The following is a 16,167-nucleotide window of genomic DNA, read 5'->3' on the forward strand; positions in this document are numbered from 1 at the left end:
ATGGGGCTGCACTAGTTCTGGGGCTGGTATTCAACCACCAGTGTGCAGAATCAGGTCTCAGGGGAACACAGGTCTGGTTCCTACTAACCTGTGGATAAAGCTGGGTCCTGGGGCTAATGCTAGCCCTCTGGTAGGTGGAGCTGGGTCCTAGGGTCTCTGGTTGCAGGGCTCTGGGGTTCCCAGTGTTGGTGTGTCAGCCCACTGGTGGGTGGGGCTGGGGCCCAGAGGGTCCTGGTGCTAGGGTTTGCCCACTGGTGTGTGGGGCCAGGCCCTGGACAGGGCAATATCCTGGGGTGGCTGTGAGCTCAGGGTGTCTTAAGGAAGCCTTTCTGCTGGGTGGTGGGGTTTTGTGTCCCCACCCCACTAGTTGCTTGACATGAAGCATCCAAGTACTGGTCCTGACGGGCTGGCAGGTAGGCCCAGGTCCCAGTGTTAATAAGCTAAAGGGATTGCAAAATGGCCCTTGCCAGCATCAGGTCTACGTGGTAGAATAAGCTCCCCAAAGTGGCTGCCACTAATTTCTGTGTCCCAGGGTGAACTCCTGTTTCCTCTTGCCTCTCTGAGAGACTCCCCAAGATCAGCAGGTGGGATTACTGCAGAATGCTTTCAAATTAATGCTTCTGCCCATGGTCCCAGGGTGTGTGAGATTTTGTGTGTGCCCTTTAAGAATTGAGTCTCTATTTCCCACATCCCTCTGGGTCTCCCTAAAGTAAGCCCTGCTGGCCTTCAAAGAAAATTTCTGGAAGTTCATCTTCCCAGTGCAGGATCACCAGGCTGTGGATCCTGTTGCAGGGCTCAGACCCATTGCTCCTTGGGGAAGTCTCTGCAGTTGTAATTATCCTCACATGTGTGGGTCACCAACCTGGAGGTATGGGTCTTGACTATTCCACAATTCCATTCTTCCTACCTGTCTCAACTGTGGTTCCTTCTTTACATCTTTAGTTGTAGAAGATCCTTTCTGCTAGATTAAGGTCTTTGTCATCAATAGTTGCTCCGTAAACAGTTGAAATTTTAGTGTGAAGGAGGTGAGCTCAGGATCTTCCTGCTCCTACATCTTGACCAAGCTCCAGCTGAGAACACACTTTTTTATTAATTTATTTTTTTTCAATTTTTTAAGGTTTGTATTATTTCTCAGAACATGGTGTATCCTGATCAATGTTCCATGTGCATCAAAAAGAAAATAGATGCTGCTATTTTGGGCCTAGAGTATTCTATGAATGACAATTAGGTCAAGTTGGTTGATAGTTCTGTTCAAGGCATCCATATTTTTACTGAATTTCTGCCTACTTGTTCTTTCAGCTAATGCGAGAAGAGTATTGAAGTTCCAACTATTATTGTGGATTTATCCGTTTCTCTCTTCAGATCTATTAGCTTTTGCTGCACATATTTGGAAGTTTGTGTATGTGTGAAGGTTCATACACATTTAAGATTGTTATGTCTTCTTGGAGAATGGACCTCTTTTTCATTGGTAATGCTCCACTTTATCCCTGACAGTATTGTTGTTCTGAAGTCTAATTTATTTGAATAAATATGATGACCTCAGCTTTCTTTTGGTTACTGTTTTCATGACATCTCTCAAATTTATAACTTTTAACCCAAGTTTTCTCAACCTCGGTACTAATGAAATTTAGGGACAAATCATTTTTTGTTGTGGGGGATTGTCCTGTCCACTTTAGGATATTTAGCAGTGTCCCTGGCATCTACCCACTAGATGTGAGTAGCACCTCCTCGTTTTGAAAACCAAAAATGTCTTCAAACATTGCCAACTGTAGCCTCGTGAACAAAATTACCCCACTCTCCTTTATAACTATTGTTTTAACCTATGTCTTTTTATTTAAAGTATATTTCTTAGAGACCTTATAGATCTTACTTCGATCTTGCTTTTTTTCCCCAAATCTATTAACAGAGATTATTTAGGCCATTCACATTTAAGTGATTATTCATATCGTTGGGTTTAAATCTATCTTCTTACTGCATGTTTTCTACTTTTTCAATTTGTCTTCTTTTTTCCCCTCTTCTCTTTCCTTTATGGATTTAATTTTATGATTTCTCTTCACCTCCTCTATTGACTTCTTATTATTTAAACCTCTTACTTTATACTTCCCCTGTAATGTAACAATCTTATATATGTATATTCCCAATTCTTCCCTTCCATCCTTTTGCCGTTGTTGTCATACATGTCACTTTTAAATATGCTATAAATTCACAATACATACAACTTTTGTTTCAGCAGTTATCATTTAGAGTGATAAAAGTAAGGAATGAAAAGATATCACTTATGGCTTCCCTGGTGGTGCAGTGGTTGAGATTCTGCCTGCCAATGCAGGGGATGCAGGTTCGTTCCCCGGTCCGGGAAGATACCACATGCCACAGAGCAGATTGGCCCGTGAGCCATGGCTGCTGAGCCTGTGTGTCTGGAGCCTGTGCTCCACAATGGTTGAGGCCACAAGAGTGAGAGTCCCGTGTACAGCCAAAAAAAAGAAAAAAGATTTCTCTTTGTCTTTATTTATTCTATTTCCAACGATTTTCATTTCTTTGTGTAGATCCAAATTTCTGACATATATTGTAGTCTTTCAGCCTGAATCACTTACTTTAAGTTTTCTCGGAGTGATGATGAATACTGAGGATGCCAAGCAGTGACCAACCCTCATAGCTTCCAAGAAGGGTAGCCAGCTGGGAGGGAGGGGGGAAAGGTGAGGTGGGTGCCTGGGTCCCCTTCATATGACCCACCCCACCCAGGCAAATTATGGAGTAGACATACCTCAGATGGCCGGCATTCCCTCCCTCTTCCCCTCCCCAGATCCAGAAGCAAGGAAAAGTTTCTGAGATCTGAGCACAGGAAATAAACTCTTCACCCAAAGGCAGCTGCCTCCAGGAATAGGAGGAGGTGACCTGACTTGGGCCAAGTCCGCATTACCAATCCCAGTGGGGACATTCCCAGAACTGTACAGACAGGAAATATGGGCACTGCCCTCCTCTCCCTGCTGGACCAGATGCCCTAGACCTGATCTCTCCCAAATGATTATTTTTTTCTCTTTTCATGTCACCACTGCCTACTTCCCAACACATCCTGTACTCAAGGAAGGTCGGTGTAGGAATTGTCTCAGGCCCCCACACTAGGGAGAGACAGGTAATGGGAGGGAGGAAGCAAGGGAGGCAAAGACCATTTGCAGCCACCCCACACTCCTGCCTGGTCCAGGTGCTGTGGTTATTAAAGCAGGACTGAACCAAGTTCACCCAAGGTTAAAGGATAAATGTAGGGGAGATAAAGAAGAGAGCAGAGTGAGCCTGGGAAAAAGGAGGGAGAAGGGCAATTTTAGAAAAGAATGGGGATGCAGGAAGGGAGAGAGAACTATCTCTACCAGGTCTGAGGGCCAAGGGTCCAGATGGATGAATGTGCCTGGAAGACCTCTGACTTCAACTCTAAGGACAGGCAGGAGTTTAAGATTCAAGTTTCCTGGGCCTGGGACTAGGCCCTGCTGGGTCTGCTACTTGCGGGAATGGGGCGGGTTCTGCGGTCTGGAAAATGCAGCAGACAGCCTGCCCAGGACAACGTGCCCTGAAGGAGTGTACAAGCTCCAGAGGAAGAGGTGGGATTTGAAGAGTCTAAAACAAAACAAAACAACAAGGGAGAACTCGGGGTTTGCTTTTAGCCCTAAGGAAGAAAATCCATCTTTCACAGGTTCCTTCAAAATCAAGACACTCAATGCCCCAGCTGCTGGACCTATGCTCCTCCCACTTCCCTTGCTTCTGTGCTTTGCCTCTGTGGTGAAAGGGGGACGCCAGTACTTCCACCCCTCTCCTCTTCAGAGTAACTGCTGGACCTGAATGTATCTACCACCTCCTCTTAAAAAAAAAGTTAAAACACTGTCCACCTGAGTATGATAAAACCAAACCTCTACTCTGGCTGAACCCACTGGGATCCTGCCCTGTCAATCTGAAGCTCAAGCACCAATTTTCATCCATTACCCCAGGCAAGTTGAGTGTCTCAAGTTTAAGGGTGATAAAAATTAATTCCCACAACTGTAATTAGTGGGAGTTTGTGCAGGCAGCACCAAGCATTTCTGGGCACAGATAGTGGGGATGGCTGCACCTTTAAGTCCATCCTCCCCAGCCCCCTCTGCGGCTCCTGAGCTCACCTCCAGGCCCCCATGCCGTCTCTCAGTCTTGGCTCTGGCCAGTTCTTTCCTGTGAACAGATCACAGATCCTGGAAGTAAGACTTGCTCCCACACCTGACCATGGTGCTGGGCCTGGGACTCTGCCAGGATCCTGCAGTCAATGCTACTGCTTTATCTCTTCTGCAAGTAAGAATAACAGCAAGTTTGAGCCACTAAGGCTGTTATTATATTATGACAATTATTAACTTTAAACATACACCCTGCCAACTTCCAGAAGCAGCAGCCACCTCTTCAGGATACTCTTGGGGATCAATTCCTGTCTGTTGGTATTTGGTCCTTAGGGATAATGTTCAGGCACCTGCAGCATCTGGTTAGGGAAGGGAGTGTCTCTTGGGCTTACAGTGGCATCAGAGAGAAATTTGCATTTTTCACACACTGAATTCCTGTGGGGAGGAGGAATTGCTGAAGTAGCTTTTTTGTTTTCTTTTGGTTTGGTTTGGTTAAAGAGGTAAGGAGTGTTTAACAAGGGAGGGATATATATAGATCACATTAGCTACTTTCTCTTTTCCTGATTGGGCCAAGGTTGTGTCGCATCCCTCACAGACCCCCCTGGACAAGCCCAGAGACATTCTCTACTGCCATTCCCCCTCTGCCACAGGACCTCCTTCGCACTCAGACCTCTTGCTTCCAATGTGGACCTGGGAGGGCAGAAAACGGTGTCTGGACACCCTGCATGGCCTCCAAGGAAGAAGCAGCCAGGGAGCCTCCTTGAATTGAAGGCTTTGCAAAGGCGGGACTTCTGAGCACGCCCAGAGCCCTACCCTGGGCCTGGGAGAAGGCTCTGCTGCCAGGAGTGTTCTCTGGCCCGTGCACTGCTGGAGACACCTAGCTTACCCAGGAAGATGTCAGGAAGCGCACCACAATTAGATCTTCAGAGTCCACTGCAGGAGATCAGTAAACAAACGAAATACCTCTCCTGGGTGGCCAGCATATACTCAGAGATTCTGTGTCCAGAGTGGCTAGGTTTCAAGGCCAAGGGCTTCTGTGTGTGCCTGTCCTGAGCAGCGGCTGCCATGACCCTCACATTCCTCCCTTTCTCCACAACCCTCTGTTCTCCACACAGAGGGGACAACGTCTGTAAGTGAGCTCAGAGAGGAGCTCAGCAGAGCGAGGCCAAGTCCTCTGAAGTGGGGTGTTTGGGATCTCCTTTCAGACACTTCATTTCTTCCTCTGTCAGAGGCTGGGTTCACATGTCCTCTCCTATCTTGGTATGTCTCAATGTCTGACAGGAATTTCTTGGATTTGAGATGAATCTCCAGGGTTTGACTCCCACTTGGCAATAGGAAGGTACCCAATAAATGTTTGCTTGGAATTCTATAAGGATATTAGAATTCTAGCTTTGATAACTGAGAAGTCTCACAAAAAAGGTGGAAATGTTTATAACAGCAAAGGGGGAGGTGGTGTTGGAAGTCTTGAGGACTAAGCAGTTTGCCCTACTACACTGCTGTTAGGGCAGGTAGCTTAGTCAGGAGTCAATTCTATCCTCTGGAGATGGGCAAGAGGACCTGACTTCTTTGACCGTGGGGTTCATGTCCCTGTGATGGCAGAGTTTATATGATGGACAGGAAGCTGTCTCTACCCATGCTCCCCCTCACCTCCCTCACCTGACCAGGCTTAGGCTCCGAGCCTGAGTTTCTGAGGTGCCCATGGCTTCCTTACCCTGAGTGCATACGAGGCCATCTCACTCTAGAAAATGCCAGAATTTCCCAGAGGTGTTCTAGCTGCTAGTTGAGATACCCTATACCAGCTCCTCAGCTTCTATTTGTTGGTTCAGAGATGCCAGGGCTCAGATGGACCCAGAAGTCCAGCAAACAAATTGATAAGGGAATATTTTGAGCACCCTGAATTCCAAAGTCCTAGGCCATGTGGCTTCCTAGGCCTATCCAGACACTGCAGCCCCCAAAGACCCACACCCACATGCTAACACAGACACATACACACACACACCTTCAATGAGTCACCCTGTGGGCCTGACGCCTACCTTATTCCATCTTGGGCTTCTTAGCTGGGTGTTAAGAGAGCTGTAAGGGACCCCCTAGGCTTTCAGATGCCTAGTACTGAGGGAGTTGAATCTGAGGAGCATGTCGTAAGGAGTGGAGGAAGGACCACCTGGAGCAAGAACCTGGAACTCTGAAGCTATTTGACCAAATTCAAAAGAGACTGAGTCTCCGAGCTGCTTTTTTTACTGGGACTTTGGGTTCAGCTTTTGTTTCTAGCATGAAAAAGAGTGAGTATTTTAATTCCAGGAGAATTTGGAAAAACCTGGAAAATAGCGGGAGGATTGATTGGGAGGAACCCCTGCAGGGGAAAAACCACCCAATACAGTCTTAGAGCCTGACACTGGGTCCTCTACTCTGGACCCAGCAGTTTGAAGTCCCTCTCTTGTCCTCATCCAGCCGCTCCTGTCTCCACCAGGTGAGAAGTTTTCAAGGTCCAGGGTGCTTGCCACCTGGAGCTCCAGCTCCTTCCCCTGCTTAGGTCTAGTACCTAGGTCCCCTGTACCACAATTCCCTGATGTAATGGCACTTATCTCTCTTGCTGGGTGTGCATCACATTCCCAGGTTTCATCCTCCGAAAGACAGCTGAGTCAAAGAGGGAGTCAATGAGCCGAAGGGGGCGCTGTTTGCGCAGGTGGACGGTTCAGACAGCGCCTGAAGAGGTCTCTGGTATAGGAGGGAGCAGATGCCATTCAGGCAATCGGCCGGGGTCTTCAGGTGTTCTCCTGCCACTCTCGGGAGCCAGGAGCCTGTGGTCTGGATGCATGGAGAGGAACTCTTCTCAAGACCCTTACGGCCACGAGCTCAGAACCTAGAGAACAGGTCCTGCGACTATGAAGGGACCAGGTGTCGTTTGCATTGGGCAGACAGCCCGAGGGCTGGAGAGGAGCCAGACCCCGGGACGAAGAAGTGTCTGAAGCACTTAGAAACACGTTGCTCGAGCTCCCAGGAAGTTGAGGCTGGTAGAGCTAGAAGCGGCCCAGGCCTCGAGTCCCAGGTGTCTGGGAGGGGGTTTCTCACAGGGGCTGTATGTTTTAACTCCTCCACTTTCTTAGGCCTGTTTGTTTTCATTGCGTTGAGCATGCCCCGCCCGTTCCCAGCCCAGACCAGTAGGGTCTCTGGGACTTCACCTCTCAGCCTTCTAGGAGCGCCCGGAAACTCCATGGTTCAGCCTCACGGTCTTCAGTAGCTTGCAGGAGCACCCTAATTGTTTCCAAAGTCGCTTGGAGCAGTGCACCCCGCTATGCCACCCCAGAGCTCCTGCTCTTATGCCCTGCACACCCATTTCGGACTCCAAGTCATTTTGCTTTCTGAACTCGGATTTGGATCCTGCTGGGAATGGATCTTTCTGAAAAACCAGGGATTTAGATTTCCCAACGCAAAGAAGAATTTGTGACTTCTTTACCCTCACGTGGCTGCATTTCCTCTTTGGTTGGCGGGGGTGAGTGAAGGGATGTCGCTGCTTCAAAGGCAGTTCTTTTTCTTTTTAAACACCAATTGGGGCAAAGATTCCAAACTTCTGCCAGTTTGAACTGTAAGGGTATCTCTAATCCCGAGAAGGAAGGACAGGGGAACACAAAGAATCGAGGTACGCCTTTCCCTGCCTCTTGGGCTTTCTAAGACCCGCAGGGACACTGAGATGCCTTGCAAACCTCACCGGCCTCAGCCCCTCAGTTCAGTCCCTGGCACTATAGGCACCAGGATGCGTGCAGGCTGACAGCAAGAGGGGGCCAGTAGTGCGGAAACACCCTCTGCCTTCCTTCCTTCGCTTGCACCCCTTCCTCCCCCACAGTGGGTCCGCGGGCCAGGTAGCGGGACAGGAGGCCGAGATGGGCTAGGAAGGCTGGAGTGAAGGGCACAGAGAACTTGACCTCGTATGTACCAGCTCACCAGCAGGTGTGATGAGGCTGAGGGGGACACCGGGTGTGTGCCGCTGCCTGCGGGATCCTAAAAAGCTAGTGGGAGAACCGACCCTCGAATAGAGAACCAAGAATAGATTTTTAAACCTCACACGAATTTAATTTATGATATATGATAAACGTAGCAATTTGATTCAATGAATAAGGTAGTTTAATGAATAGCGCTGGTATATTTTACTTTTGATCTAGAAGAGACTCAGTCCCTTGATTCTCAGCATATACAAAAGTAGGTTCTGTATTTATTTTAGATTTTTTAAAAATCAAATCTTTAAAGAAATATTAGGGGGAAGTATTTTCTAGGCTTAAAGAAAAAACTTTTTAACTAAACAGGACATTTTCCTAAGCTACCCTTTTTGGTAAACTAATCAGGCTGTATCTCTTACAATTTTAAATGTACATAACACTTAACACAGCAGTCCAACCTTGGGACATCTAACCTACAGAAGGAAAAAGCACCTGGACCAGAGGAAACTGTACGGGGAAAATGTGATTCAATGGAAAGCCATGCATTGTTTAGGGCCCACCATTCCAGTTTATTTGACTTTGATTCTTTCTGCCCTCTGAGGCTTTCTTGGCCTTTGAGCTAATTTATAACTCTGTAAATTGTAGATAACAGAAGGCAATGCAAAAAAATTCTTGTCTATACATACGTAAATAAATCCCATCCCCTGAAGGGTCAATTGAAATCCCTCCTCAACTAGGAAAGAAGGCAATTTTGGCTCCATTTACACATTCATTTCACTATTCCTCATCTATAAATACGCTTGGTCTTTGTCCTTTGAACTGGCTTTGACATCTTTATCGTTGCCTTATGAGTTAAATGAGTTAAATAAAATTTACATATCTATGAGAGTCATGGATTTACCTTTTTTGAGAATTATCCTTTAATGAAACAACTACAGTGGCATTTGTGGTGGTAAAACAAAACAAAATATCAATCTAATTGTGAATCTCGAATGATAGGAGAATGGTTAAAGGGCACATAAAATTGCCACTTAATGGAATGAAAACAATAAAAATCTATGTGATCGAGTTGAAGGATGTTTTTATATCTATATCCACTTACAGTAGGATCTCATTTTTATTTTTAAAAAGGAAAAAATATTAGTGAATGTGTTACTGAGTCCAAGCTAATTCTGCTTGCCACATAACAGACAAATAAATCAGGAGATGAGGTGTTGAGGCAAGGAATGGCAACTTTATTTGGAAAGCAGGCAGATGAGAAGTTGGCAGACTAATATCGTAGAGTAACATCTTATCAGGGTCTGGATGCTAGCTTTTTTTTTATAGAACAGAGAAAGGGAGGAGGTGAGGAAGTAAAGTAAAAGGCCATAAGTCTTGCAAAATATCTCCTGGTTTTTGGCCAGCCTCAGGGAGGGGCTGTGTTAATTTCTTCTTTTCTGCAGCCATTCACAGTTGGGCAGGGTCAGGGTGTTTCCTTGTGAGCTGAACAAAGGCACTTTAGTTTAATATTCCGGCAAAGGGTCAGGGTTCCCCGAGGGAGGCCATTATGTATGCCTATAGCTATAGACATCAGCCTTTTAGTGATTATAGTAATAAAAATTAATGGAGAGCAAAGGTTAAAGTAAAAGAAACAGATCCAACGTGGAGTCAGATTTTGTTCTTCCCTGTTACATGTGTATGTCTATATATTTTTCTATGAGCACAATAAGTTGTGGAAAGATACACACTACTAATGTTGTTTATCTCACGTTGAGGTGAATTTGCTTAACATGGGGTTTTGTGATTAATCCAGGTTAATATGTATAAATATATATTCATGTATAATATATATTCATCTATATAATATATATGTCGTATATGTATATAAATCTTTTGGGTTGACTGTTACAAAGACCCTATATAACTTTTGTAATTTATAAAACTCTTATTAAGATTTGTTTTATAAAAAAAATACCCAGAAGTTTCCTGAGGGACATAAGAGAAATCTGGAAAAAATAACAAGACACACCTTGTATTTGGATAAGAAAATTTAACATTTTAAAGATCCTTACATTTTTGCTAATTAAGACACTATGGTACTGATATCAGAATAGAGAAGCTAACTGGTGGGAAAGAATTAAGATTCTACAACTGTCCCATATGAGATCTTAGTGTGTGGAAAAATGTTTTTAGAAATCAAAGTTAGACTGTTAAATAAATTATATTGGAAAAACCAGCTAGCTGATTGAGGGGAAATTGGATGACTATTCTACCACACAACCTAAAATAAATTTAAAATGATTCAAGGCATAGTATTTTGATCCAAATAATGAGGAAAACATGGTGAAGCAGTAAAATTAAGGGGAGATTTCTCACTTGGGGTTCCTCAAGCACTAATAAGAGATGACTAGATCAATTCACAAATAACTCAGAAAAGCAATGCAGAGGAGAAAAAAAATGTAAATTGTCAATAAACATGAAACTATTTTTAACATTCACTAGCAATAGATTAAATGAAAACTGAAAAACTAACCAACTAGGAGACATGACTCTCCGTCAAAAAATTGTCCAAAATGATCAATGTCGATAAGGATGTGCTGAAACTGACACTGACATCTTGGGAGGTATGCACACCAGTTTTATCTTTCAGGAAGGCAGTCTGGCACAAGGGGATAATTACATGGAAATGGAATTGTGCATCACAGAGGTTTCAATTCCAGACTTTTAAAATATAATACATACAAAAAACTGCAAATAAAATCCCCAGAGGCTTGTTTCCTCAGAATTCTTCTATGTATGTGCCCATAAGTGAGGTAGACCTACTTATAAATAAGTAAATTATGAGTAAAATAAGTACATTATAAGCAATATGGTATATAAATGGCAAACCAACTAGGCCACAGCATGTTTCTGTTAGGAGAACTCAGACTAAGGCACTTCACAGCAGAGTCTTTTCTGGGAATGACCTCTTATGAACCTCAAGACTCACGGTTTGCTCTTGGAAAAGTTTGCCCTTAATCAAATTGTTTCTTCTCTCTCACAAACTGAAACTGAGCCCCTCTAAAATTGAGTTCCCTTTGTGAGTTTCTGATTAATCTCTCTACTTAAAACTTTATGCCCTTGTTTGCCTCTTCTGACCTCAATCCTGTGCTAACTGAACACTAATCAAACAGAATAAGATGACTAAAATTGCTATTGTCTATAACATCATTAATGTACTAAAATTGCTGTTGTAGATATCATCATTAACACACAAAATCAGGTTGTTTCTCCAGAGCAGGATGAGCTCACAGATCCCCCAGGTGCCTAGAGAATTGTAAACTGGAAACATCCTGACTTCCACAACTATGATTAAGAGATGTCACAAGATGATGGTTAATCCCAACTTCTTTTTTCTTCTTCTTTTTAAAAACACTCCCAACTCAAAGGCCAAGTTGGAGCAGATCTGAGGCTTGTCTCCCACTCCCTTGCTTGGCACCCTGCAATAAACCCTTACTTTATTGCAAACATCAGCTGTCAGAGTCTGGCTTTCGGTGCTGTAGTCACAGGAGCTCTTGCTCAATAACAAAGCCACATGCAGGTGACTTAAAAGTTATGTTGAAGGTAACGCTGAAGACTGTTACAGGCTTAGCAAATCAGGTATTACTTATTTATTGTTTATAAAACACTGGAGAGCTAATATTTGATGATCAGCTTTACAAAGCCTTTTGGAAGTGGGAAAGACTGGAGCTAAGGGAACCAAGGAGGAGGATTAATTAGAAAACGTGGAGCCAGAAAAAAAGTGTCTGCTGGAACAGAAAGGACAGGAATAACTTCAAGAGCTATTTCCAGGATAGAATGAATAAAACTTAATGATGGATTCGGATGGTGGTGATGGGGAAGGTATGTATAGGTAGACATTAAATCAAAAGCCTTATTGAAATCAGCTAGAAACAATGGGGATGAAGGTCCTCAACTGTGATCTCAATGAGTGAAGTCCCAAAAGTTCTATCCCCTTCAACCATTTCCAGCCACCAGCAGCAACCACTGCTTCCCTCAATGTCACTTTTCCACCAGTCACCTCCACTGGGGCTTTTTACCTATATCTTCCAGTAGTTTCACCTCCTTAAATTCACTCAATTAATCAGCTCAGTGAGCCTTCATCATGATCTCCCATTTTAACATTCCCAGTCTCTGAGCTGTCATTCACCATATTTCTACTTCGCCCTTAGAAGGAAAGGAAACCACCTAGTTTTCTGTGTTTTGTGAGGGTCACAGGCTGGGAAATTACCTTATCAGTACTTGTTTAAATTTAGTTCCAGGACTTTGGTGGCTCAAGGATGAGGGGAAGCATGGATGGGGGTGGAGGGAAGGGCAGATGACCAGCAGGGGTTGGGTGCAGGGTGGGGTACCAGTCTTCAGATTGGTGGGGTCGAGCAAAGGAACCACCAGTGGAAGGCTGTGAGGGAAGGGCATGGTTGTAGGGGTGATGGAAGCAGGTCATTGGGGGAGGTGGTGTTGGGTAGGAGTAGGGGCAAGCAGGGCGCTCAGGCAAGAAACCGGAGAAGGTGGCAGGAGACAGATGGGCCAGTGGCTGGAGCAGTGACCGCTCTTGCTTCTTCTGCTTAGCTCTGCGGTTCTGGAACCAGACCTGAGGAGGAGGGAGAATAGCCACATTAGAGCCCCTCTCTCAAAGAGGTGGCATTGTCATATGCATCTACACACTGGTACAGGGCATAAGACTCCCCCACATCCCCAGAGGAAGTAAAGCTCTTGCAGAAGGCATAGCTGAACCAGGACTAGTGACAAAGCAAGACCCACACCATTCCCCCAATCCATATCTAAATTTGCCCTGCTACAACTTTGGGTGAGTAAGAAATGTCAACTTGTAAAAAGAAAGAGATAAACATGACACAGTGGCATTTCACCTCCACAGAGAATGGGAAATTTCCTCTAGGGTTATTAGAGACTAAGACTATGGATGAGTTTAATTGTTACAGACCAGGTTAGATTTAGGGTACAGTTTATTCTTAAGATTAAGTAACTCTATGGTTAGAATTGAGCAAGCATCAGGTTGAGTTTCAAGACCATGGTTAGGGACAAGGTTACATACGTGTGTGAATAGTTAGGATTGAATTTCTGTTGGAGTTCACATCACTGTTAAGGTTGGAGTTTGACATTGAAATTCAAGTTAGATTAGGTTAGCCCCAAGGTTAAACTCCAGTGAAATTCCTGACGTAGATGAGGTTATGCTGACTGTTGGGTAAGACTCTGTTCTGGTGAACATTTGGGTTAGGGTTATAGTGCCCTGAGAATTTATGCCCCAGTAGTTCCCAATCACCGAATCTGCATTTCTTCAGGGGATGGTGGGCGGAGGATCCTGGGCCATCACCTGGATTCTGGCCTCGCTGAGACCTGTGTCCTGGGCCAGGCCTTCTCGGGCCCAAATGTCAGGGTAGCAGTTCCTCCAAAAAGCTGACTCCAGCTGTTCCAAGTGCGCTGGACTGAAGGTGGTGCATTGGCGGCGCCAGGAGTGTGGGCGACCCCTCTGTTCTCCTTGTGAGCAAAGACTTGGTCTCCCCACTCGTACACCAGAGAGGTTCCTGCAGGGCTGAGTGCTCATGTCTGAGAAGGAGGGTGGAGGAGAATTTGTTGCCGCATGGATCCACCCATCCATCCCAGACCACATATGCTGGAACCCCCAGATTCTACTAGGACCCAGTGTATTGCTCATATACTCTGCCCTGACCAGAAATTCTTCAGCTTTCAGAAATAGCTGAATCCAGCTCAGCCTTGGCCCTGCTTCACTTCTGATTCCCTTAACCCATGCTGCCCTCTCCACATGAAGTCTGCCCCTCAGTCTCACTTGTCCTAGGCACTCACGCTCCCTCTGCCTCACTTCTGCACCTTGTGCCCACTCCCCATTACACTCCCCCATATTCATCCCCATGTAAGGCATGCCCCTCCATAGCCTTTCATCTCTCTCAGCACACATACCACCTTCCTGGGTCTCACCCTGTGGATCTCCTATTCGCTCTGACAACCTAACAAACTGCCCAGGTCTCTGTCTAAGACCCCTATGACTTGCTCCCTGCTCTCATGGTTCACATGCAACTTAAACCTTTATAGTGTTCCCATTGTCCTATTCCCTCCACCTTGGAAGATGAAACATTCCTCACTCTTCTGCTCAGACACACCCTCCTCACACATACATTTCATCTTCTCCCCTATCCCAGTCCTGGCCTGGCCACCAGGCTGCAGGAACCTGAGCTCATGGGAAAGGCCTGCCTCTTCTCCCTACAGACTCACTAAGCCCCCACACTAATTCGTCTGAGAGCCAGCTGGGGAATAGAGAACAGGAGCAAAAGGAAACACCTGGGAGGCACACACTGAGAAAAGATATCTGGAGTGAGGATCCCAACCCCATGGGGACCCAGGTGGTAGTCCCTACCCCGTGCTCACTGTCCACCTTAGCCCCCTGCTCTCCTCAGATCCAAAGCCCTGGCCCCTCCAACTCTCTTCCTTGGAGAAAGCAGTGCAGTGAGCAAACTCGGAGGTCAGGAGTGAGGAGACAGCTTTTAGCTCAGCCTCTGCCACCTCCTCATCCGTCACGGTCTCAGTGTGCCACTCTGTAAAGCAAAGGAGTTGTATCAGCACATGTGTATTAAGATTCCCTTGTTTTTAACATTCTAGGATTCTGGTTTTTTATTTCTCCTCTTCACTTTCCTCGTGATGAACCATCGCCCCATGGAGCCTGGGCATGGAGCATGCACACCTGCTGTCTCCTCAGGACCACCCCAGAGATTCACTCACCCACCGTGGAGGTCAAAGTCCCAGCGGCTGCAAAGCCCTCGGGCCAGAGACTGCTGCAAACTCGCCCCTTCTTTTGTTTACCCTGCTCACTCTTCCCTTCTGCATCCATGGCTCACAACAAAGACCAAAGACAGCTCAGTCTCATGTCCCTGATTCTGGATCAGTCTTTCTCTGTTTCTGTTCCCCTCTATGCCTTGTATTTCACTGCTTTCCCCCTGTTTATACCTCTCTCTGAATCTCTCTCCCTGTGTAGATATAGATAGATAGACCTTTTTCTCTCTCTCCTTTTTTCTAACTTTTATTTCAATTTCTAATTCCCCATTCCTTTGCTTGAGTATCATCTCATTCTGCCTTGCCCTCACCCTGTTTCTCTGTTATAGTCTGCACTTTTCTCCGCCTGCACCTTCTCTCTCTGGGATGCCGTTCTCTCCTTTTGCTCTCAGATGCCTACTTTCCCAGCTTGCAATCCCACACTAACTCTTTCTCCCTGAGCCTTGGAGGAGTGACCTGTTCCTCACCCCTGTGAGCCCATCCAATCATTGCCTGGTCGCCATAGCCCCCATCATCAGGGGAGGATCACAAGCCAGATGAGGGAAGTTGCTCTGTTGGAGGGTCTAGGGACTGGGGCCAAGAGCTCATACTCCCGGAGGACCAAATTCTTTTGTCCTGTTAAATCCCCTCCTGGGAGCAGGCAGGGGAAGGAAGAGAAAATGCATTCCTCCTGAGACTCCTCCTCAGAACCTCATCATGAGGGGAGAGGGAGAGGGAGAGTTTGTGCAAATGGAGATGAGGAGTAGGGCCTGCCTTGTGTCTCAGTACGTGGGTGATTCCCACAGACTTCTTTCCATGAAACTAAAAAACTAAAAACACAAGTACATTCTGGCCCCTCCTAAATATCCTGATTCTCAGAATACACTGGACACCCCGTCAGGACAACCTGAACCATAGGATGAGTCTCCCGGACACCATACTTCTCAAGTACTTTCTGTTTTCTTCTCCCAAATGTCACCTCCTCATTCACTCAGAACCCCCCAGGACTCCCTGACCCTCCAAGGTCATCCAGACCATCAGAGAACACTTACCCTCAAGAGCATCTGTATTCCAGGTGCATCCTTATCTCCCTGGACCTCAGGACTCTGTAGAAGACTGAGATTCCCATGACATCCCGACATTCTGATTCTTCAAGGAAACCCTGACATACCCAGCATTGCTGAGCAGTCAGGACACCCTGACACACGCAGTACTCTGCTTCTTGAGATTACATAGATCTAGGAACTACATTCTGACATCCGTAGGACATCCTGAACCTTTAAAGACAACCCAATATCCTAGGACTC

The 16,167-nt window shown here is 45.8% G+C and overlaps 1 protein-coding gene across 1 annotated transcript; it reads right to left on the reverse strand.

Annotated features, from left to right (window-relative positions):
- Window positions 1-12,329: 12,329 nt before the first annotated feature.
- On the reverse strand, window positions 12,330-15,325 carry LOC308616206 (homeobox protein prophet of Pit-1-like; the record flags this gene model as incomplete). Its single annotated transcript, XM_081232382.1, has 3 exons — window positions 14,831-15,325; window positions 13,410-13,642; window positions 12,330-12,668 (listed from the first exon to the last, which is right to left on the reverse strand). The coding sequence occupies exons 1-3, from the start codon at window positions 14,937-14,939 to the stop codon at window positions 12,330-12,332; spliced, it is 681 nt and encodes a 226-aa protein (XP_081088508.1). The 5' UTR covers window positions 14,940-15,325.
- Window positions 15,326-16,167: the final 842 nt, after the last annotated feature.

The sequence above is a fragment of the Mesoplodon bidens genome, assembly GCF_964165515.1.
Source record: "Mesoplodon bidens genome assembly, chromosome: 4".
Lineage (NCBI taxonomy): Eukaryota > Metazoa > Chordata > Mammalia > Artiodactyla > Ziphiidae > Mesoplodon > Mesoplodon bidens.